The 27566-nt window shown below is 44.0% G+C and overlaps 3 protein-coding genes across 3 annotated transcripts in view; 1 reads left to right on the top strand and 2 right to left on the bottom strand.

The window, feature by feature from the left end:
• Positions 1–27566, top strand: part of LOC142198393 (uncharacterized) — a 600588-nt gene that overhangs the window by 403507 nt on the left and 169515 nt on the right. The window lies entirely within an intron of this gene.
• The window catches only part of LOC142198391 (uncharacterized), a 617468-nt gene that overhangs the window by 535536 nt on the left and 54366 nt on the right, over positions 1–27566 (bottom strand). The window contains exons 6-8 of the mRNA XM_075269418.1: positions 16297–16391; positions 16134–16212; positions 15909–16040 (exon numbers count right to left, since the gene is read on the bottom strand). Coding sequence (XP_075125519.1) covers positions 15909–16040; positions 16134–16212; positions 16297–16391 — 306 coding nt within the window. The remainder of the gene's footprint in view (positions 1–15908; positions 16041–16133; positions 16213–16296; positions 16392–27566) is intronic.
• On the bottom strand, positions 13506–15248 carry LOC142198415 (uncharacterized). Its single transcript, XM_075269447.1, has one exon. The coding sequence runs from the start codon at positions 15217–15219 to the stop codon at positions 13603–13605; it is 1617 nt and encodes a 538-aa protein (XP_075125548.1). The 5' UTR covers positions 15220–15248; the 3' UTR covers positions 13506–13602.

Below are 27566 nucleotides of genomic sequence, written 5' to 3'. Positions count from 1 at the left end.
TATACACACAGGACAGACCACACCTATATTATTACCTATACACACCTGACAGACCACACCTATATTATTACCTATATACACCGGACAGACCACACCTATATTATTACCTATACACACCCGACAGATCACACCTATATTATTACCTATACACACAGGACAGACCACACCTATATTATTACCTATATACACCCGACAGACCCCACCTATATTATTACCTATACACACCCGACAGACCCCACCTATATTATTACCTATACACACCCGACAGATCACACCTATATTATTACCTATATACACACAGGACAGACCACACCTATATTATTACCTATATACACCCGACAGACCCCACCTATATTATTACCTATACACACCCGACAGACCCCACCTATATTATTACCTATACACACCCGACAGATCACACCTATATTATTACCTATATACACACCGGACAGACCCCACCTATATTATTACCTATATACACCCGACAGACCACACCTATATTATTACCTATATACACCCGACAGACCCCACCTATATTATTACCTATATACACACAGGACAGATCACACCTATATTATTACCTATACACACCCGACAGACCACACCTATATTATTACCTATACACACCCGACAGACCACACCTATATTATTACCTATATACACCGGACAGACCCCCACCTATATTATTACCTATATACACCGGACAGACCCCACCTATATTATTACCTATACACACCCGACAGACCACACCTATATTATTACCTATATACACCGGACAGACCCCCACCTATATTATTACCTATATACACCGGACAGACCCCACCTATATTATTACCTATACACACCCGACAGACCACACCTATATTATTACCTATATACACCGGACAGATCACACCTATATTATTACCTATACACACCGGACAGACCACACCTATATTATTACCTATACACACACCGGACAGACCCCACCTATATTATTACCTATACACACCGGACAGACCCCACCTATATTATTACCTATACACACCGGACAGATCACACCTATATTATTACCTATATACACCTGACAGACCACACCTATATTATTACTTATACACACCCGACAGATCCCACCTATATTATTACCTATATACACCGGACAGACCACACCTATATTATTACCTATATACACCGGACAGATCACACCTATATTATTACCTATATACACCGGACAGATCACACCTATATTATTACCTATATACACCGGACAGACCCCACCTATATTATTACCTATACACACCCGACAGATCACACCTATATTATTAGCTATATACACACAGGACAGACCCCACCTATATTATTACCTATATACACCTGACAGACCACACCTATATTATTACCTATATACACCCGACAGACCCCACCTATATTATTACCTATACACACCCGACAGACCCCACCTATATTATTACCTATACACACCCGACAGACCACACCTATATTATTACCTATACACACCCGACAGATCACACCTATATTATTACCTATATACACACCGGACAGACCCCACCTATATTATTACCTATACACACCCGACAGACCCCACCTATATTATTACCTATATACACACAGGACAGATCACACCTATATTATTACCTATACACACCCGACAGACCACACCTATATTATTACCTATACACACCCGACAGACCACACCTATATTATTACCTATATACACCGGACAGACCCCCACCTATATTATTACCTATACACACCGGACAGATCACACCTATATTATTACCTATACACACCCGACAGACCACACCTATATTATTACCTATATACACCGGACAGACCCCACCTATATTATTACCTATACACACCGGACAGACCACACCTATATTATTACCTATACACACCCGACAGACCACACCTATATTATTACCTATATACACCGGACAGACCCCACCTATATTATTACCTATACACACCGGACAGACCACACCTATATTATTACCTATATACACCTGACAGACCACACCTATATTATTACTTATACACACCCGACAGATCCCACCTATATTATTACCTATATACACCGGACAGATCACACCTATATTATTACCTATATACACCTGACAGACCACACCTATATTATTACCTATACACACCGGACAGATCACACCTATATTATTACCTATATACACCGGACAGACCACACCTATATTATTACCTATACTCACCGGACAGACCACACCTATATTATTACCTATACACACCCGACAGACCACACCTATATTATTACCTATATACACCGGACAGACCACACCTATATTATTACCTATACACACCGGACAGATCACACCTATATTATTACCTATATACACCGGACAGATCACACCTATATTATTACCTATACACACCGGACAGATCACACCTATATTATTACCTATATACACACCGGACAGACCACACCTATATTATTACCTATACACACCCGACAGATCACACCTATATTATTACCTATACACACCCGACAGATCACACCTATATTATTACCTATACACACCGGACAGACCACACCTATATTATTACCTATATACACCGGACAGATCACACCTATATTATTACCTATACACACCTGACTGACCACACCTATATTATTACCTATATACACCGGACAGATCCCACCTATATTATTACCTATACACACCCGACAGACCACACCTATATTATTACCTATATACACCGGACAGATCCCACCTATATTATTACCTATACACACCGGACAGACCACACCTATATTATTACCTATATACACCGGACAGATCACACCTATATTATTACCTATACACACCGGACAGATCCCACCTATATTATTACCTATACACACCCGACAGATCACACCTATATTATTACCTATATACACACAGGACAGACCACACCTATATTATTACCTATATACACCCGACAGACCCCACCTATATTATTACCTATACACACCCGACAGACCCCACCTATATTATTACCTATACACACCCGACAGATCACACCTATATTATTACCTATATACACCGGACAGATCCCACCTATATTATTACCTATATACACACAGGACAGACCACACCTATATTATTACCTATATACACCCGACAGACCCCACCTATATTATTACCTATACACACCCGACAGACCACACCTATATTATTACCTATATACACCCGACAGACCCCACCTATATTATTACCTATACACACCGGACAGACCCCACCTATATTATTACCTATATACACCCAACAGATCCCACCTATATTATTACCTATATACACAGTACAGATCACACCTATATTATTACCTATATACACCCGACAGACCACACCTATATTATTACCTATATACACCCGACAGACCCCACCTATATTATTACCTATATACACACAGGACAGATCACACCTATATTATTACCTATACACACCGGACAGATCACACCTATATTATTACCTATACACACCCGACAGACCACACCTATATTATTACCTATATACACCGGACAGACCCCCACCTATATTATTACCTATATACACCGGACAGACCCCACCTATATTATTACCTATACACACCCGACAGACCACACCTATATTATTACCTATATACACCGGACAGACCACACCTATATTATTACCTATACACACCCGACAGACCACACCTATATTATTACCTATACACACCGGACAGACCACACCTATATTATTACCTATACACACCGGACAGACCCCACCTATATTATTACCTATACACACCGGACAGATCACACCTATATTATTACCTATATACACCTGACAGACCACACCTATATTATTACTTATACACACCCGACAGATCCCACCTATATTATTACCTATATACACCGGACAGACCACACCTATATTATTACCTATATACACCGGACAGATCACACCTATATTATTACCTATATACACCGGACAGATCACACCTATATTATTACCTATATACACCGGACAGACCCCACCTATATTATTACCTATACACACCCGACAGATCACACCTATATTATTAGCTATATACACACAGGACAGACCACACCTATATTATTACCTATATACACCCGACAGACCCCACCTATATTATTACCTATACACACCCGACAGACCCCACCTATATTATTACCTATACACACCCGACAGACCACACCTATATTATTACCTATACACACCCGACAGATCACACCTATATTATTACCTATATACACACCGGACAGACCCCACCTATATTATTACCTATACACACCCGACAGACCCCACCTATATTATTACCTATATACACACAGGACAGATCACACCTATATTATTACCTATACACACCCGACAGACCACACCTATATTATTACCTATATACACCGGACAGACCCCCACCTATATTATTACCTATACACACCGGACAGACCCCACCTATATTATTACCTATACACACCGGACAGACCACACCTATATTATTACCTATATACACCCGACAGACCACACCTATATTATTACCTATACACACCCGACAGACCACACCTATATTATTACCTATATACACCGGACAGACCCCCACCTATATTATTACCTATATACACCGGACAGACCCCACCTATATTATTACCTATATACACCGGACAGACCACACCTATATTATTACCTATATACACCTGACAGACCACACCTATATTATTACTTATACACACCCGACAGATCCCACCTATATTATTACCTATATACACCGGACAGATCACACCTATATTATTACCTATATACACCTGACAGACCACACCTATATTATTACCTATACACACCGGACAGATCACACCTATATTATTACCTATATACACCGGACAGACCACACCTATATTATTACCTATACACACCGGACAGATCACACCTATATTATTACCTATATACACCGGACAGATCACACCTATATTATTACCTATACACACCGGACAGATCACACCTATATTATTACCTATATACACCGGACAGATCACACCTATATTATTACCTATATACACCGGACAGATCACACCTATATTATTACCTATATACACCTGACAGACCACACCTATATTATTACCTATACACACCGGACAGATCACACCTATATTATTACCTATATACACCGGACAGATCACACCTATATTATTACCTATATACACCTGACAGACCACACCTATATTATTACCTATACACACCGGACAGATCACACCTATATTATTACCTATATACACCGGACAGACCACACCTATATTATTACCTATACACACCCGACAGACCACACCTATATTATTACCTATATACACCGGACAGACCACACCTATATTATTACCTATACACACCGGACAGATCACACCTATATTATTACCTATATACACCGGACAGATCACACCTATATTATTACCTATACACACCGGACAGATCACACCTATATTATTACCTATATACACACCGGACAGACCACACCTATATTATTACCTATACACACCCGACAGATCACACCTATATTATTACCTATACACACCCGACAGATCACACCTATATTATTACCTATACACACCGGACAGACCACACCTATATTATGACCTATATACACCGGACAGATCCCACCTATATTATTACCTATACACACCCGACAGACCACACCTATATTATTACCTATATACCCCGGACAGATCACACCTATATTATTACCTATACACACCGGACAGATCACACCTATATTATTACCTATATACACCGGACAGACCACACCTATATTATTACCTATACACACCGGACAGATCACACCTATATTATTACCTATATACACCCGACAGATCACACCTATATTATTACCTATACACACCGGACAGACCACACCTATATTATTACCTATATACACACCGGACAGACCACAACTATATTATTACCTATACACACCCGACAGATCACACCTATATTATTACCTATACACACCCGACAGATCACACCTATATTATTACCTATACACACCGGACAGACCACACCTATATTATTACCTATACACACCGGACAGACCACACCTATATTATGACCTATATACACCGGACATATCACACCTATATTATTACCTATATACACACCCGACAGACCACACCTATATTATTACCTATATACACCGGACAGATCACACCTATATTATTACCTATACACACCGGACAGATCCCACCTATATTATTACCTATACACACCGGACAGACCACACCTATATTATTACCTATACACACCTGACTGACCACACCTATATTATTACCTATATACACCGGACAGATCCCACCTATATTATTACCTATACACACCCGACAGACCACACCTATATTATTACCTATATACACCGGACAGATCCCACCTATATTATTACCTATACACACCTGACTGACCACACCTATATTATTACCTATACACACCTGACTGACCACACCTATATTATTACCTATATACACCGGACAGATCCCACCTATATTATTACCTATACACACCCGACAGACCACACCTATATTATTACCTATATACACCGGACAGATCACACCTATATTATTACCTATACACACCGGACAGATCCCACCTATATTATTACCTATACACACCGGACAGACCACACCTATATTATTACCTATACACACCTGACTGACCACACCTATATTATGACCTATATACACCGGACAGATCACACCTATATTATTACCTATATACACCGGACAGATCCCACCTATATTATTACCTATACACACCGGACAGACCACACCTATATTATTACCTATATACACCGGACAGATCACACCTATATTATTACCTATACACACCGGACAGATCCCACCTATATTATTACCTATACACACCCGACAGATCACACCTATATTATTACCTATACACACCTGACTGACCACACCTATATTATTACCTATATACACCGGACAGATCCCACCTATATTATTACCTATACACACCCGACAGACCACACCTATATTATTACCTATACACACCGGACAGACCACACCTATATTATGACCTATATACACCGGACAGATCACACCTATATTATTACCTATATACACCGGACAGATCACACCTATATTATTACCTATACACACCCGACAGATCCCACCTATATTATTACCTATACACACCCGACAGACCCCACCTATATTATTACCTATATACACCGGACAGATCACACCTATATTATTACCTATACACACCCGACAGATCCCACCTATATTATTACCTATACACACCCGACAGACCACACCTATATTATGACCTATATACACCGGACAGATCACACCTATATTATTACCTATATACACCGGACAGATCACACCTATATTATTACCTATATACACCGGACAGATCCCACCTATATTATTACCTATATACACCGGACAGATCACACCTATATTATTACCTATACACACCCTATAGCAGACATGGTGACTTATCCAGGTGATTATGTATATAGGTCTAGCTCTCTGTACACTATATATTATATGGAGTCAGTCAGGATTGTTCATTGTTTGTATATCTGTTATCAGGAGTCACCTACCGGCTACCGGTCACATCAGCGGCACATACTGTATAATGTGTACACTGACTGAGGAGGAGGAGGAGGGCCGGAACGTGAAGGAGCGCTGGATGAAGGACCTGTGATGATGTCACCGCTATCATGTGACCAGTACATGGGGGCGGAGCTCAGGAGAAGGATGAAGGACCTGTGATGATGTCACCGCTATCATGTGACCAGTACATGGGGGCGGAGCTCAGGAGAGGAGAAGGATGAAGGACCTGTGATGATGTCAGCGCTATCATGTGACCAGTACATGGGGGCGGAGCTCAGGAGAGGAGAAGGAGGAAGGACCTGTGATGATGTCATGAGGGGGCGGAGCTCTTGTATTGAGTAGGGGTGAGGGAGTGGCTTAGTCCGGGAGGCGGGGCCGTGCTGGCAGTTGTAGTTCTCTCCTCCTCCTCTGACACCTATTACCAGTCTGGAGAAGCTTCTGGTTTCCTGAGTCATGTGATCAGCCAGTAGAGATGACGTCATGTCGGTGTGTAACCCTTGGTAGTCTGGTGCGGTGCTGGCGGTGATCCTGGGCCATGTCTGCCGCTCACAGCTCTATTACATGTATATGATGCTAGCTGTGATGTCACCGGGGGGTCAGAGGCCACAGCCGCATATCACTCACTGTACGGGGGGGGAGGGGGCAGGAAAACCAAACTAAAAAGGTGTAAACGAAGAGAATCCCGAAAATAAAAGGAAATCCTTATACAGAGTGTCCCCCAAACGTAACCATCACCCAAAGACTAAGCCCTGACATAGCGGAGACACCTCAGCCACACCTTATATACCTGTATACTTGTATCTCTTGCTGTGTGTGTCTGAGCCGCCGCTCCGGGGTCTCCTGGCCGTTGGGCCATCTGTTGGTGGATGGAGTTTCGGCCTTCAGAATATACTTGAGGTTCTTTGGGTTGAGCCTCAGGTGTTGGTCGTTACCATCATCCTATCGGACACTTCTGGGGCCTGTATTAAGAGGAGGGCTGGCTACAATAGTTGCCGGTTTTCATGGTGGCCTTGGGAGGAGGAGTGTTTGGTAGTATTACAGGTGACTAGGCAGTGGTGTGAGTGTGTCCTCGTGTGTGAGCGTGGCCTCATGTGTGAGTGTTGTCTCCTTGTGTGTGAGCAGGGTCGGCGTCAGCGCACGGCATAGTCGGGCAAGTGCCGGGGCCCACAGAGCCTCTGGGGCCCCCCAGCACTTGCCCGCCCCAGCACTTGCCCGTCCCGATATCAGCTCATCGGCGTCCGACGGACGCCGATGAGGTGAATTAAATACATAAGCGATTAAAGCAGGAGCTGTGTGTGAGATCAGCTCCTACTTTAAAGCTGTGGCCCGGCGTGCGTGTGTAGGCGCGATGACGTCATCACATCGCGGATACAGACGCAAGTAGGGCCACAGCTTTAAAGCAGGAGCTGATCTCACACACAGCTCCTGCTTTAATCGCTTATGTGAATGGAGTGAGAGCGGAGAGAGGAGCGTCGGGGGAGCGATGGAAGGTGAGTGTAAGTGTTTGTTTTGTATTAATTATTAAGGTGAAACATAATGAAGGGGGCCCATGAAACTGGGGGAGGGGGGAGAATGGCATGGCACTGGGGAAGATGAAGGGGGTGGGGAGAGAACGGCATGAAACTGGGGACAGAGATGGAGGAGGGGGGAACGGCATGACACTGGGGCAGAGACGGGGGACATGAAACTGGGGGCAGAGGAAGGGTGTATATGAAACTGGGGGAGAGATGGAGGGGGGGCATATAATTTACGGGTGACTGTAGGAGGATTATACTGTGTGGGAGCACATGATAAATTAATGAGAATGGGCAGAGTCAACATAAGTGGGTGCCCTCCTTCTATTCTTTAAAAATTGGGAGGTATGGCGTTGCTGACGCCACACTCCTGCATGACGTCACTCGCTTCATCTGCAACGCACAGTGTCTCGACTCCCCCGCCTCCTTTACAAGGGGGCCCACTGAGGCTCTGTCACCCAAGGGCCCATAAAAACCTGGAGCCGGCCCTGTGTGTGACCGTGGCCTCGTGTGTGAGCGTCGCCTCGTGTGTGACCGTGGCCTCGTGTGTGAGCGTCGCCTCGTGTGTGAGCGTGGCCTTGTGTGTGAGTCTGGTTTCCCCCTCACACTCCTCCTCTCCCCTGTCCTCAGTCCTGGCACTATCTGGGTATTTGTGAGGTTTGGGTTCCAGTTAGTTTTGCCCCAGTCCTGTGTAACCCTTTCCTCTCCCCTGTCCCTCTCCCCATTCTCTTGTTGTGTATTGTGTTGTGTTGTGTGTCTGTTGTCCAGCACATCCCATCCTGTGTTGTCTGCAGCTGCACCTTGGTCTCTGTAGGGGTGACCCCCTTAGTATCCCCAGTCCCGCGCTCTCTTGTAGCTCTCGCCCTATCTGTCGGCCTTCGTGTTAGAGAGCCAGGAGCTGTCGGGGCCAAGGCTAGCTTGTGTACAGCCACCACCACCCGCAGGCAGGGCCTAGCTAGCCACCGTAGTGTCAGGGATAGTCACCGACCCCTGTTCCCTTAGCGGTGCAGTCTGCAGTCCGGATTCTGGTCTGGTCATAGACACAAACGTGACACCTAAGGGGTTAAGTGACACAAAAACACAATGTCCTGCTGATAAGGACATGTGAAAAGCCTCAGTGATGTGCCCCATGGCCGCCCCACCCTCGGATGTGCCCCATGCCCGCCCCACCCTCGGATGTGCCCCAGGGCCACCCTACCCCCCAGATGTGCCCCATGGCCGCCCCACCCCTGGATGTGCCCCATGGCTGCCCCACCCCCGGATGTGCCCCATGGCTGCTCCACCCCCGGATGTGCTCCAGGGCACCCCACCTCTGGATGTGCCCCATAGCTGTCCTACCCCTGGATGTGCCCCATGGCCACCCCACCCCCAGATGCGCCCCTGGGCCCCCCACCTCTGGATGTGCCCCATAGCCGTCCTACCCCTGGATGTGCCCCATGGCCGCCCCACCCCTGGATTTGCCACATGGTCGCCCCACCCTCGGATGTTCCCCATGGCCGCCCACTCCTGGAAGTGCCCCATAGCCGTCCCACCACCAAATGTGCCCCAGGGCCGCCCCACCCCTGGAAGTGCCCCATAGCCGTCCTACCCTCAGATGTGCCCCATGGCCTCCCCACCCCTGGATGTTCCCCTTGGCCTTCCCACCCCCAGATGTGCCCCATGGTCGCCCCACCCCTGGAGGTGCCTCATAGCCGTCCTACCTCCAGATGTGCCCCAGGGCCCTGCCACCCCTGGATGTGCCCCATGGCCACCCCACACTCGGATGTGCCCCAGGGCTGCCCCACTACCGGATGTGCCCCAGGGCCTCCCCACCCCTGCATGTGCCTCATAGCCCCCCTACCCCTGGATGTGCCCCATGGCTGCCCCTCCCCTGGATGTGCCCCATGGCTGCCCCTCCCCTGGATGTGCCGCCCCACCACTTGGCTTGAAGGGCTGAGTCCAGAGGGAGCGGTTGGGGAGAGTCCTGGCACACCCCACTGCTTACTTTTTGGGGGACACATTACACTTCACAGTCGCATCATGTAATAACCTTGTACTTTATCCCGGTATGTGGGGGGGGGGGGGGTGAGGCTCCTCTTGGCGGGACCAGATGTCATTTTTAATAACAATCAATATTTTAGGGGCACGTTTGATGTTTTCTTCGCCTTTTATTCAAATTTGTTTAGTACGAAAACCTGCAAAAATCTGTGGAGTTGGTCATTCAGATCTTTTCCTTTCAGCGCTCACCATTCGGGAAATCTCGTTCTCTGTTTCTAGTTCAGGCGTTTTTGGACGGGCGATATCTTGTTTGGCTTTCTTGTTACCTGAGATTTAGGGGCAGGGGTGAGATCACTGCGATCATTAGATTGGAATATAAAAAAACAGAAAACCTGAGAGGACGGTTGAGCCGATCTTGAGATTTCAGGATCGATTTTAAAATCTGCCTTCTGATCATTTTCCAGCCGATCCCGATCGCAAAATTTGCTCAATCGCCGATCGGATCCGATCTTTCCCGATCGCTCAACCCTACATGAGAGTCTTCAGAAGTTGATCCCTTCTTTAATGGCTAATACTGGTGACAGATTAGAAGCTTTCGGGGCTCTCGGCCTCTTCCTCAGGTAGAGTATAAAAACAATTTCTGAAGGCTGCAGATTTATGTACAAAGAGACCCCTAGGAATAGAATGTCAGATGGGAGGGGGATGGTCATTGGTACATACAAGTAAACAAGTTGTCCTTGTTAGAATTGGGGATCTTTATCTTGTCGGTGGCCAGTATGTGTTGGCACCCTCACCAGACAGATTTCTGGATGGGGGGAGGGGACTCTTAAACCCTTAGTAAAGGATACAGCCAGCTACCTTCAGGACACCACAGACCTATGGAATAAACTATCAATCATAGGTCCTCTCCCAGATGGAACCATCCTGGCCACCATGGATGTAGAATCTTTGTACTCCAACATCCCACACCAGGACGGTGTAAACACCTGCCATGTATTCATGGAAAAGCGAGGTATGAACGGTGAATCGGTGGTGAAACTCACAAAATTCATCCGCATTCACAATTACTTTTCTTTTGGTGACTGTATCTATCTACAGCAGACTGGCACCGCAATGGGGAGCAAAATGGCGCCACAGTACACTAATCTCTACATGGCCAAGCTTGAGAGTGACTTCCTATCCACCTGCACCACCAGGCCTCGGGCCTACTACCGATTTATTGACGATATCCTAATCATTTGGACTGGGTCTGAACAACAGCTGAAAACCTTCCATGACCAATTCCAACTGTTCCATCCCACCATCAACCTGACGCTCAATCACTCCTTGACCTCGTGTAACAGTCTTATCCACAGCGCCCTGCTCCCTTAAAAGTGACCTACAGAAGTTAAGAAAAATGGCTGAGTTGTTATGGAAACCTAGAGTAAAGCTCTGATGTGTGATAGTGTGTGCTGAGCTGTGTATCTAATCCTCTGATGTGTGATAGTGTGTTCTGAGCTGTGTATCTAATCCTCTGATGTGTGATAGTTTGTGCTTATCTGTGTATCTAATCCTCTGATGTGTGATAGTGTGTGCTGAGCTGTGTAGCTAATCCTCTGATGTGTGATAGTGTGCTGAGCTGTGTAGCTAATCCTCTGATATGTGATAGTGTGTGTGCTGAGCTTTGTATCTAATCCTCTGTGATAGTGTGTGCTGAGCTCTGTTTGTAATCCTCTGATGTGTGATACTGTGTGCTGAGCTGTGTATCTAATCCCCTGATGTGTGATGGTGTGTGTTGAGCTGTGTATCTAATGTTCTAATGTGTCAAACTGTCTGCTGAGTTGTGTATCTAATCCTCTGATGCGTGTACCTCAGTTTGGATATCAGTGTTGGATTGTGCATGTGCAGTGACCATGTGTACGGTAGTTGGAATATGAGTGAATGACTTGCAGATTTGCATTGACTAATGCAGGTCATTTTTTGGGAATACTGTATCTCAGTAACGGTACGTTCTAGAGAGCTGAGACCCGGTCCAGTTGTTGGGTGGCGCATAAAGAACAGACAGACAGGAACTCATTTCTATATATGTAAGAGATAAAGAGGAATGCCTGGTCCGATTACCAAGACTAGATCAGGGGCCCCTGTATTCTTTTTGTCATCTTTACCGGGTCTAGTTGTATATTGTCATAGTGATGGATTGTGTGTAATCCTAGATCTCTTCTGTGAGGAGGATAGAATTTCTTCCATGCTTTGATAATGGCTTAGTGGATGTTTTCTCCTCTGACTCAGAGGGTAAAGTGTTGCGTCGACTATTGCTCCATTATTATATCTTAGTGTCACTTCAGCTGGTTTGTTCTGATAGTTCTGTGATTTAGTTTATTAACAAAGCAGTTTTTGGTAACTTTATTTATTTTATTTTGCACAGTTTGAAACCACATTATAGTAACTTAGTCTCACTATCCTTTATTATAGACCTAGAAGGGGCTCAGGTGCAAACTAAAGAGCCTAAAAGGAATAAGATTTCTTCTATGGCTTTTCTCCTGTGTGAATTCGCTGATGAACAACAAGTTGGTCTTTAGTCCTAAAATGTTTTCCACATTCTGAACATGAATACGGCTTCTCTCCGGTGTGAATTCTCTCATGTACAACAAGTTGGCCTTTTTTCCTAAAATGTTTCCCACATTCCAAACATGAATATGGCTTCTCTCCGGTGTGAATTCTCTGATGTACAATGAGTTGGTCTTTGGTGACAAACTGCTTCCCACATTCTGAACATGAATATATCTTCTCTCCTGTATGAGTTTTCTGATGTACAAAAAGCTGACCTTTCGTAATAAAACGTTTCCCACATTCTGGGCATGGATATGGCTTCTCTCCTGTGTGGCTTCTCTCATGTCTAACAAGAGTTGCTTTATCTGTAAAACATTTTCCACATTCTGAACATGAATATGGCTTCTCTCCTGTGTGAGTTCTCTCATGTATAAAAAGTTCTGATTTATGTATATAACGTTTCCCACATTCTGAACATGAATATGGCTTCTCTCCTGTGTGACATCTTTGATGATCAGTAAGTGTGGCTTTGGTTATGAAACCTTTCCCACATTCTGAGCATGAATATGGCTTTTGCCCTGTGTGAATTCGCTCATGTTTAACAAAACTTGATTTATCTTTAAAATATCTCCCACATTCCGAACATGAATAGGGTTTCTCTCCTGTGTGAATTCTTTGATGTTTTAGAAGACTGCCTTTAATACTAAAAGATTTCCCACATTCAGAACATGGATATGGCTTCTCTCCTGTGTGAATTTTCTCATGTTTAACAAGACTTGATTTCTTTGTGAAACGATTCCCACACTCAGAACATGAATATGGCTTCTCACCTGTGTGACTTCTCTCATGAATAATAAGATAACATTTATGTGAAAAACACTTTCCACATTCCAAACATGTATATGGTTTCTCCCCTGTGTGAATTCTCTCATGTTTAACAAGACTTGATATATCTTTAAAACCTTTTCCACATTCTAAACATCGATTTGCTCTTCTATGAATTGTCTCATGTCTTACAAGAGATCCTTTATCCCTAAAACTTTTCCCACATTCTGAACATGAATATGGCTTCTCTCCTGTGTGAATTCGCTTATGTGAAACAAGAGTTGATTTCTGAGTAAAGCATTTTCCACATTCTGAACATGAATATGGCTTCTCTCCTGTGTGAATTCTCTGATGTATACCAAGATCAGTTCTATTTGTAAAACATTTCCCACATTCAGAACATGAATATGGCTTCTCTCCTGTGTGATATCTCTCATGTATAACCAGCTCTGACTTATGCATAAAACGTTTACGACATCTTGAACATGCAAATGGCTTCTCTCCCGTGTGAATTTTTTTGTGTCTAGAAAAACTGCATCTCTTCATAAACTCTTTTCCACATTCCCCACACTGAAAATTTTCCCCCTCTTTCTGGCTGGTACTTGAGGTCACAATTTGTACATGGTCAAAAAGTTCCTCATGATTGGGGGGATTATATGATGGATCTGTACTGTGACGTCCTGGATGTACATGAGGGGTAATGAGGTTTTCTCCTGAGGAGCGCGCCATCATATCTTCATCTTCTCCTTTATCACTTACTGATAACATGACGTTTCCCTCAGAGATCGCACTGGGATTTTCTGTAGGAGTAAAAAGGGATTTAGAGGTTTGTTTTTTTTCAATATACAAAATAAAGTAGTGATAACATTTCTATTAGACTGGAAACACTTAGGGGGCGCTCACACTAGCGTCAGTGTCTGAAAGTTAGCATCCGATGCTAATATCCACGGAAGATTTTAGCATCGGACACTAGCTGTGTCCGTTCACAGTTTCCATTGTTTTAAATGGGACACCATGTAGTGTCCTTAAATGTTCGTTTGCAAAGATGTCCGATTTTTCAAGCGGACAACAAAATCTTACATGTAAGATTCAGACCCTTCACATTTTTCCCCTCTTTGTTTCATTGCAGCCATGTTATTTCTTAGTAATGGACACTTGTCCCCATCTTGACAGCATGAACAGCAGAGGAGCAGCACTGGCAGGTCTGACTGTATTGAAAAAAAAAAAAATTCTTAACAATATCAGTTATGGCACTCAAAGGGTGACTTGTCCAGAGTATGTAAAACAGTGGACAGTCCCAATACAGTTCAGCAGAATTTCTCCACTCCCCCCCTTCCCCCCTTGATTTCTCTGCCTCTATCTAATCGATGCTCCAGAATTGTTCTCTCCTGAATCTCAAAGGGGGAACCGACCTGAAGAAACCTGGGACTTCTCCTGCTCCATTCATGACTCCGTACCTGTGGTAACACCTCCTGGAATCTCCTCCTCCACTTCCCTCTTACACAGGTGATGGCCCCTCATCCTCTCTTCTTCAGCCTCCGCTTTAATATCAGTCACATCTTCTCCCTGATTTCTGGCAATGGCTCCATCTGTAGGAAACACACAGTGATGGGATAGATTGCCATGTGATGAGGAGATGATGGGAGTAGTAGTATCTAGAGGAGAAAGTCTCCGCTCCTTACACTGCTGATCAGTCCAGGAATCCGTCTCCTCTTCTGCTTCTTCTTTAACCTCAACCTTAATGTCCATCAGATCTTCACCCTAAACAGGGAAGAAATAATGTAAAATTCACATCAGTTGGGTCACTTTATGATCAGGTTTTGATGAGACTTTACCACCATCTACCTGCTGACTGTCTGGGACATTCTCCTCCGAGCAGTCCTGGGAATACAGAGGACTCAGGGGACATCTCTCGGGGGGATTTCCATCAATGAGTCCATCTGTAGGAAACACACAGTGATGGAATGAAGGCATGTGATGATGAGATGATGGGAATAGTAGTATCTAGATGACCCTCAGACTCTCCTTACACTGCTGATCAGTCCAGGAATCCGTCTCCTCTTCTGCTTCTTCTTTAACCTCAACCTTAATATCCATCAAATTTTCACCCTAAATGGCCAAAAATGTAAATTTCACTTAAATTCAGTCACTTTATGGTCAGATTTTGGCGAGCTCCACCCCCTATATAGATGTGCCCCAGGACTCAGCAGCGCCATCTACCTGCTGACTGTCTGGAACATTCTCCTCCGGGCAGTCCTGGGAATACAGAGGACACAGGGGACTTCTCTCGGGGGGATTTCTCCTACTGGATCCATCTGTAGGAAACACACAGTGATGGGATAGATTGCCATGTGATGATGAGATGATGGGAGTAGTAGTATCTAGAGGAGAAAGTCTCCGCTCCTTACACTGCTGATCAGTCCAGGAATCCGTCTCCTCTTCTGCTTCTTCTTTAACCTCAGCCTTAATATTCATCAGATCTTCACCCTAAACAGGGAAGAAACAACATTCACTTGGGTTCAGATATCTGATATACACTGACCAGTAATAGGGTAACAATGCTCTGATCTTATGACTTTCAGGCTCCAGATCTCTCCATCCACTACAGCTCGGAACGTGAGGCTCCCATCATGTCATACATAATCCTCTCGGCTCTCTCATACATACATGTGACATGTAACTATTTAGCATGTGATCAGTTCTGCAGATTCTTCTCATTGTTACTGTTTTGCTCCTAAAAATGTAAATTTTCATTTATATTTATTTTGGAATCCACCTTTGGCTTTCACCACTGCCTGAATCCTTCTGGGCTCTCAATCAGATTCAAGCAGGTCTTGACCAAAATCTGATCCCAGGTCTCTTCTATACGTTCCCAGTGTTGGTCCATACTGGTCAACTCCCTTGAGTATGAATACGGCTTTTTCTTCACCTCTGCCCACAAGTGTTGGATTGGGTTGAGGTCTAAGGACTGTGGGGACAATCCAGCCCATTTCTTCGCTAATCTCTACGTATGCTTCGGGTTGTTATCCAGTATCTAATGCCTTTGGATATGAAACAACCCCGTATCATCAGGCTTCCTCCACCAAACTTTACAGTTCCTTCAATCTCTCGTTCCGTTTGCCCCTTTTTCCTGGTTTCTTCCAGACCCATTTACACCCATCAGAGCCCAGTCTATTGGCTTTCGTCTCATTGCTCCAAATTCCTCATTTCCAATCTTCTGCTCTCCATTTTTTGTATTTTTTTATTTTTGCAAACTCGAGGAAATGCTTCCTATCACTATATTGAAATCAAAGCTTCTTCATCTTTTTTGGTCCACCATTCCAGACTTGTGTAACGCGCCTCGCAAGGTTCTTGCATGGACCTCTGTGATCTCACTATTACAAAGCATAAGAGCCTCCTCCACTGCTGTGTGTGTCCACCAAATCTAAGACACCTTGTGATGAGCCGACTTGTTGAGTTTGATATTTCACTTGGACGTCCACCTCTTGGCTTTACACTTCATTGCGTATTCCTCCCACTGTCCTGGCACTCACATGATGCAGTTTTATAATTCTCTCAATTTTTACAAGTCACATTTATGTGTGAGATAGACTAAATGATTGTCCATTACGTGACGGTAGTCTTACGTTCCAAGCTGTAGCAGATCTGGAGCCTGAAAGTCACAAGGTCAGAACATTGTTGCCCTTTTGCGGGTGAAATAAGTATTGAACACGTCACCAATTTGATAAGTAAATATATTTCTGAAGGTGCTATTGACATGAATTTCTCCGGAGATGTCGGTAACAACCCATCCAATCCACACAGGCAAAGACATCAAACCCTACATGTCCATCAATTATGTGTAATAATGAGAAATTACACCGGAAAAAAGGGTTGACCACATGAAGAAAGAGAGGAGCAGAGAGCCCTGGGAAGTTCTGACAATAGCTGAAATCGATCAGGAATTAGAAAGCGGTCCTGACATCGACTGACAAATAATATCAGCGGGTTCAACCGATGGCCTACAAAAAAATGTCTCATTAGTAACATCTCATGATGGGTAAATCCAATGAGCTATCTCAAGACCTTCACAACCTTATACGGATAGCTTTGGATACAGAAGAATCTCCAAACTACTGAATGTTCCAGTGAGCATTGTTGGGACCATAATCTGGAAGTGGAAAGATCATCATCCCACCAAAAACCGACAACGATGCAAGATTTCAGACAGAGGAGTGAAAACAATGACCAGAAAATTTGTTCAAGAGCCAAGGAGCACCTATAACACCAACAGTGAAGTGTGGAGGGGAACATCTTGGCTCTTCATCAGATGGCACTGGCAAACTTCAGGGAATTGAAGGAAAGATTAATGGACAAATGTAACGAGAAATTCTGGATAAGAATCTACTGCAACTATTCAGATGATGAAGACGAGACGAGGGCGGACACTTCAGCAAGACAATGATACCAAACACACACCCAAGGAAGAAAGAAAATAACGCTCTCGAAGGGCCGAGCCGATCCTCGGAGCAGAATCCAAGAGAAAATAATCTACGGAAGGAACTAAAGCTCAGTGTCCATAAAGGGAGCCCACAGAAGAAGAAGGGCCACCATCTCACCTGATAATGCGGCCAATAGTGTCTCCATACAAGAGAGCCCAATAGCTTTATCACCAACAAAGGCTTATGTACAAGTATCCCATACATTTTAGTAAGCGAGGTCAATACTTTATCCCAAGTCATTACACCATTTATGGACAGCTCTGCTCTGATGTCTTTGCCTGTGTGGATTGGATGGGTTGTTACCGACATCTGCGGAAAATTTCATGTCACTATCGCCTTTACAAATACATTTACTTAGAATTGATGACGTGTTCCTTACTTACTTCACACTGTACTGTGTAATATAGCTGTTTAGTATGTTATATATTTTGTGGGAGAGGGTCACATGATTGGGTGCACTCTCTACGTTATGTTATTGTTGGTGTCCTATTAGCCCTGCCATATTACATATTTGTTGCCCCCCTTTGAGAAGTCGAGGCTCACCTTTTTTCGGGCCATCATTCCAGACTTGTGTAACGCCCGTCGCACGGTGCTTGCATGGACGTCTGTGATCTCACTATCACGAAGCATACGAGCCACTTCCACTGCTGTGCTTATCGTGCCAGAACTGATAGACCTGGTGATGAGCTGACTTGTTGATTCCGATATTTTGCCTGGACGTCCACCTCTGGGCTTTTGAATGGATGGACGGACTTCATTTCGTATTCTTCCCACCGTCATGGCACTCACGTGATGCATTTTGGCAATCTCCTTGGCCGAGAGACCGCGATCGATGAGCTGGATGATGCTATTTCTCTTTTCTTGGGAAATCTTCTTCATGGCTGATCCTCGATGTGAACCAGTGATCTTTCACTTTGGAATCCACCTAATAAAACCCCGAACTATCGGGGAATGTGAGGAAAGATTGTCATTTGTAGGATACAAGAAGATTTTTACACCACCAGGAGCACAAGGCTTTATTGGTACAGGACGGCTTCCGTCTGGCAAAATCCTGGGAGCCATTCTACTACTGCGACATTGGGGAGCCCTAAGAAGGTCTATGGTAGCCCCCAATAGCTATGGAGTAAAACTTCAACAGACTGCCATACAGTTATACCTACCAAACTCTAGTGCACCAGCAATCTAAAGATCCCAGGTCCGAGCTCCTTGTAACAATATTGTCCTATACCGTGAGCGTGTAGCAAAAAATCAAAAAGAGCCAACCCCCAAGTTTTTTGTCTCCCATAAAAACTTGAATAGAAAGTGATCAAAGCATCCGACATTCCCTAAAAAAGGCATCTGACCCCGCATAAAGGAAAAAAACCCTTGTGCATACCCATATAGGGAAATATAACTTTTGGATTTTTTTAAGGTGTTAAAATATACCAATAACTATGTAAATTTGGCATCCCCTGAATTGTACTGACCCCTGAGATACAAGTGACCGGTCATTCTGACTGCACAGCGAATGCTGTAAAAACGTAGCCTGTAAGAAAGTTGCGTAAATGTCGTTTTTCACCAATGCCACCCCATTCTGCATTTTTTCCAGCGTCCTAGCACATCGTACAGAATATTAGCCCCTAATACTATACTACGCGCTCTGCATAAGAGGTCGCAGGTTCGATTGTGGGGCAGGGAACAAGTAAAAAACAAAAAAAAGGGTAAAAGTAAAAAGGACAGTGATAAAAATAAATTCTGCACTACGAAAAAAAAACCAGTGTTACTTGTCCCATACAGGGGACGCCCTAAAAAATATCCACATCTAATGCAATGTGCAAATCAATGTACCGTACCTGGGTCACCTCCTCTCCACAAAACACAGCAATGAAAAGCAAATAGAAAGGTCAAACCTACCAAATCCTGGCCCAAATACAAACTACAACTCACCCCACACATAGAGGACATAGGCGTGAGAATACGCTGACGCAGTAAAACCGATATCAATCTGCCATAATCGGAACGACCCGACACACTCGATAGAACTGCAAACATTAAAGCTAATCAAAATATCACATGTATCCCAAAAGTGTGTAAAATTAAAGTGTGCTGAAAAACTCGGCTTATACTCGAGTACATATGGTAAATGATTTTCCTGGGGTCACTGTAGTTTGACATCTGTATGGAAGGCAACTCGTTCTTTGTGTTGGTGTGAATTAGAGATGAGCGAACGCCGTTCCATCGAATATCAGGCCGTTCGAGGTGTTTGATTACAATCGAATACCATGAGGCAAACGCAGTAAAAATTCGATTCCCCTCCCACTTTCCCTGGTGCGTTTATTGCACCAATAACCGCAGGGGAGGTGGGACAGGAACTACAACAACGGAGGCAGTGAAAAAAATCGTAAAAAGTAATTGGCGGCCAAAATCAGCTGACCTCTGATTTATACGAATAGTGGATTTAATATCCGGGTCATATGTGACTGTGAGACAGGGACAGATGTACAGGCAGGGTTAGCTAGGGATTACCTTTATTTAGGGGGAATGTCACTCACTCAGTTCTTTGGGGCTCCATCTCGTCGGGATCCCTGTCAGCTTGCGATATGTGCGAGCTGACTTTTTCCCATAGGAATGCATTGACCAGTGTTGATTGGCCGAATGCCATGCAGAAGTAGAGCATTCGGCCAATCAATGCTGGTTCTGTTGGAGGAGTCGAAATCTAAGATCGGTCCACAGTCTCCATTCTGGTCCAATCTCAGATGTAGCAGCGTTGAGCGCACGCTGTGCTCTGCTACACCCTCAGATGCAGCAGAGCTGACTGTGTGCTGAACCCTGCTACATATGAGATGTAGCAGAACTGGCTGTGACTGGAGTATAAGACATGATGTAACAGCAGAATACTGACTGCAGCTCTAGAGGTGACTGGAGTATAAGACATGATGTAACAGCAGAATAGTGACTACAGCTCTAGAGGTGACTGGAGTATAAGACATGATGTAACAGCAAAATAGTGACTGCAGCTCTAGATGTAACTGGAGTATAAGACATGATGTAACAACAGAATACTGACTGCAGCTCTAGACGTAACTGGAGTATAAGACATGATGTACAACAGAATAGTGACTGCATATATACTCCAGTCACATCCAGAGCTGCAGTCACTATTCTGCTGTACATCAAGTCTTACACTCTCCAGTCACCTCTAGAGCTGCAGTCAGTATTCTGCTGTACATCATGTCTTATACTCCAGTCACCTCTAGAGCTGCAGTCACTATTCTGCTGTACATCATGTCTTATACTCCAGTCACCTCTAGAGCTGCAGTCAGTATTCTGCTGTACATCATGTTTTATACTCCAGTCACATCTAGAGCTGCAGTCACTATTCTGCTGTACATCATGTCTTATACTCCAGTCACCTCTAGAGCTGCAGTCACTATTCTGCTGTACATCATGTCTTATACTCCAGTCACATCTAGAGCTGCAGTCACTATTCTGCTGTTACATCATGTCTTATACTCCAGCTACAGCCAGTTCTGCTACATCTGATATGTAGCAGGGTTCAGCACACACTCAGCTCTGCTGCATCTGAGATCGGACCAGAATGGAGACTGCTGTGGACCAATCTTAGACTCCGCCTCCTCACAGACCAGCCTCCGGCAGAACCAGCGTTGATTGGCCGAATGCTGTCCTCTGTATGGTATTCGGCCAAGCAACGCTGGTCAATGCATTCCTATGGGGAAAAGTCAGCTCCTGCATATCACAAGCTGACAGGGGTCCCGGCGTAATACAGTGACTTGGGCTTGTTAGATGCCCCCAGACATGCTCCCCCTGCTGTCCCAGTTACATTGCAGAGGTGTTGCATCATTTCCTGGGGTGTCATAGTGGACTTGGTGACTCTCCTGAGGTGAATGGTGGGATCCCCTGACACGGAGCATTTTCCCCCATAGACTATAATGGGGTTCCATATTCGTTCGAATAGTCGAGTATTGAGCGGCTATTTTAAACGAATATTTCACTAATCGCTCATCTCTAGTGTGAATCACTTTTTGATCCCTTTTATTGTTACTTTTGGGGGGGGGGTCAAAGTGACAAAAATACATGAATTTGTGGATTGGGATATATTATATATAATGCGCAGTGCCTGGGATACATAACACTAGTGTTGGATAGTGAGAGGTGATCCCGGCCTCACACATGGCGATACCTAATATGTTTCATTACATTGTGTGTTTTTTTTTTGTTTGGTTTTTTTAATATCAAAGGGATTTTAAAAACTGTAAAGGGATTATCTCGGTTATCCAAAAATAATCTGCAGGTCGATCCCCAGCAGTGACAAATCCTCGCCGCTCCCTTCTGCAGCCTTGCCTTTATTTTCCTTGCTGCTCCTTGTTACTTACAGGCAGTGAATCTGTGAGCAAACAACATTCCCCAGGATTCATCTGCCGACACTCACACTCTGTGATCACTGATCATGGAGGGAGGGGGAGGGGCTTGTAAACAAAACATCACAGAATCATGTGACCTCCAAAGTGGGAGGGATTTATTACCTGAGATTTCATTTCTGGAGAGAATGAAGAAGGGAAAGGAACACGGGCGGATGATTATCTATATACACCCAACAGATCCAACCTATATAACCTATACACACCCAACAGAACCCACCTATACACACCCGACAGACCACACCTATATAACCTATATACACCTATATTATTACCTATACACACCCAACAGACCACACCTATATAACCTATATACACCTGACAGATCCCACCTATATTATTACCTATACACACCCGACAGACCCCACCTATATTATTACCTATATACACCCGACAGACCCCACCTATATTATTACCTATACACACCGGACAGACCCCACCTATATTATTACCTATACACACCCGACAGACCCCACCTATATTATTACCTATACACACCCGACAGACCCCACCTATATTATTACCTATACACACCCGACAGACCACACCTATATAACCTATATACACCTGACAGATCCCACCTATATTATTACCTATATACACCCGACAGATCACACCTATATTATTACCTATACACACCCGACAGACCACACCTATATTATTACCTATACACACCCGACAGATCACACCTATATTATTACCTATATACACCGGACAGACCCCACCTATATTATTACTTATACACACCGGACAGATCACACCTATCTTATTACCTATACACACCTGACAGACCACACCTATATTATTACCTATATACACCCGACAGACCACACCTATATTATTACCTATACACACCCGACAGATCACACCTATATTATTACCTATATACACCGGACAGACCCCACCTATATTATTACTTATACACACCGGACAGATCACACCTATATTATTACCTATATACACAGGACAGAGCACATCTATATTATTACCTATATACACAGGACAGACCACACCTATATTATTACCTATACACACCTGACAGAGCCCACCTATATTATTACCTATACACACCGGACTGACCACACCTATATTATTACCTATACACACCGGACAGACCACACCTATATTATTACCTATATACACCCGACAGATCACACCTATATTATTACCTATATACACCGGACAGACCACACCTATATTATTACCTATATACACACCGGACAGACCACACCTATATTATTACCTATATACACCCGACAGATCTCACCTATATTATTACCTATACACACCCGACAGATCTCACCTATATTATTACCTATACACACCCGACAGATCCCACCTATATTATTACCTATACACACCGGACAGACCCCACCTATATTATTACCTATACACACCCGACAGATCCCACCTATATTATTACCTATACACACCGGACAGACCCCACCTATATTATTACCTATACACACCCGACAGACCCCACCTATATTATTACCTATACACACCCGACAGACCACACCTATATTATTACCTATACACACCGGACAGACCACACCTATATTATTACCTATACACACCCGACAGACCCCACCTATATTATTACCTATACACACCGGACAGACCCCACCTATATTATTACCTATACACACCCGACAGACCCCACCTATATTATTACCTATACACACCGGACAGATCACACCTATATTATTACCTATACACACCGGACAGATCACACCTATATTATTACCTATATACACCCAACAGATCACACCTATATTATTACCTATACACACCGGACAGACCCCACCTATATTATTACCTATACACACCGGACAGACCACACCTATATTATTACCTATACACACCCGACAGATCCCACCTATATTATTACTTATACACACCTGACAGACCACACCTATATTATTACCTATACACACCGGACAGACCCCACCTATATTATTACCTATACACACCCGACAGACCACACCTATATTATTACCTATACACACCCGACAGACCACACCTATATTATTACCTATACACACCGGACAGACCACACCTATATTATTACCTATATACACCGGACAGACCACACCTATATTATTACCTATATACACCGGACAGACCCCACCTATATTATTACCTATATACACCGGACAGACCACACCTATATTATTACCTATACACACCGGACAGACCACACCTATATTATTACCTATACACACCTGACAGACCACACCTATATTATTACCTATACACACTGGACAGACCACACCTATGTTATTACCTATATACACCCGACAGACCCCACCTATATTATTACCTATACACACAGGACAGATCACACCTATATTATTACCTATATACACCTGACAGACCCCACCTATATTATTACCTATACACACCAGACAGATCACACCTATATTATTACCTATACACACCCGACAGACCACACCTATATTATTACCTATATACACCCGACAGATCCCACCTATATTATTACCTATACACACCGGACAGACCCCACCTATATTATTACCTATACACACCCGACAGACCCCACCTATATTATTACCTATACACACCCGACAGACCACACCTATATAACCTATATACACCTATATTATTACCTATACACACCCGACAGACCCCACCTATATTATTACCTATATACACCCGACAGACCCCACCTATATTATTACCTATATACACCCGACAGATCACACCTATATTATTACCTATATACACCGGACAGAGCACACCTATATTATTACCTATATACACCGGACAGATCACACCTATATTATTACCTATATACACCGGACAGACCCCACCTATATTATTACTTATACACACCGGACAGATCACACCTATATTATTACCTATACACACCCTATAGCAGACATGGTGACTTATCCAGGTGATTATGTATATAGGTCTAGCTCTCTGTACACTATATATTATATGGAGTCAGTCAGGATTGTTCATTGTTTGTATATCTGTTATCAGGAGTCACCTACCGGCTACCGGTCACATCAGCGGCACATACTGTATAATGTGTACACTGACTGAGGAGGAGGAGGAGGAAGGCCGGAACGTGAAGGAGCGCTGGATGAAGGACCTGTGATGATGTCACCGCTATCATGTGACCAGTACATGGGGGCGGAGCTCAGGAGAAGGATGAAGGACCTGTGATGATGTCACTGCTATCATGTGACCAGTACATGGGGGCGGAGCTCAGGAGAGGAGAAGGATGAAGGACCTGTGATGATGTCACTGCTATCATGTGACTAGTAGAGATGAGCGAACAGTAGAATATTCGATGTTCGTTATTTGTTCCGAATAGCCGCTCACTATTGGACTATTGGAAGGAATATTGAACCCCATTATAGTCTATGGGAGAAAATGCTTAGTGTCAGGGGATCCCACCATTCACCTCAGGAGAGTCACCAAGTCCACTATGACACCCCAGGAAATGATGCAACACCTCTGCAATGTAACTGGGACAGCAGGGGGAGCATGTCTGGGGGCATCTAACACACCAAAGCCCCTCTATTACCCCACTATCACAGCCTAACAACTACACACTATACACACTCACTACAACCTCTATCAAAGTGGGAAAATACCTGGAAACCTTCTTTACTCCCCAAATGGAGGGACACAAACCCCAATTTTACGCTAATGAAACCTTAACAAGCCCCCCTTTAAATCATGTTGCCCATGACAACCACAGATGGAATAGGCAATGGGAAATCCTTCAGTCCCCCCCTGACCTGTCATTGTGGATGTGTGTGATGTGTATATATGTATGTATATATATGTGTGTGTGTGTGTGTGTACTGTATATATATATATATGTGTGTGATGTGGTGAGACCTTCCAAAATTCACTGTTATGGCCCTTAACATGAGCCCTTCCAAATTAAGTTCCAGGCCCTTAAGCTGAGCTCCAGCAGAGATTGGGGCCCTTCAGGTGACTTCAGCCTCTTCCTGCAGAGATTGGGGCCCTTCAGGTGACTTCAGCCTCTACCTGCAGAGATTGGGGCCCTTTAACTTAGTTCAGCCTTCACCAGCAGAGATTTGTTGGTTCTTTGGGTGAGTTCAGCCTTTAAACAGCAGAGATTTAGTTTTAGGCCCTTGGAGTGAGTAGAGCCTTGCCCAGCAGTGTATCGAAATATCAAACAACATGCTCCAGTACTTTACGTGTAGATCAG

Source organism: Leptodactylus fuscus, chromosome 3, assembly GCF_031893055.1.
Source record: "Leptodactylus fuscus isolate aLepFus1 chromosome 3, aLepFus1.hap2, whole genome shotgun sequence".
NCBI lineage: Eukaryota > Metazoa > Chordata > Amphibia > Anura > Leptodactylidae > Leptodactylus > Leptodactylus fuscus.
The sequence above is the reverse complement of the archived record's forward strand: the minus strand, read 5'-3'. Positions and strand labels throughout refer to the sequence as shown.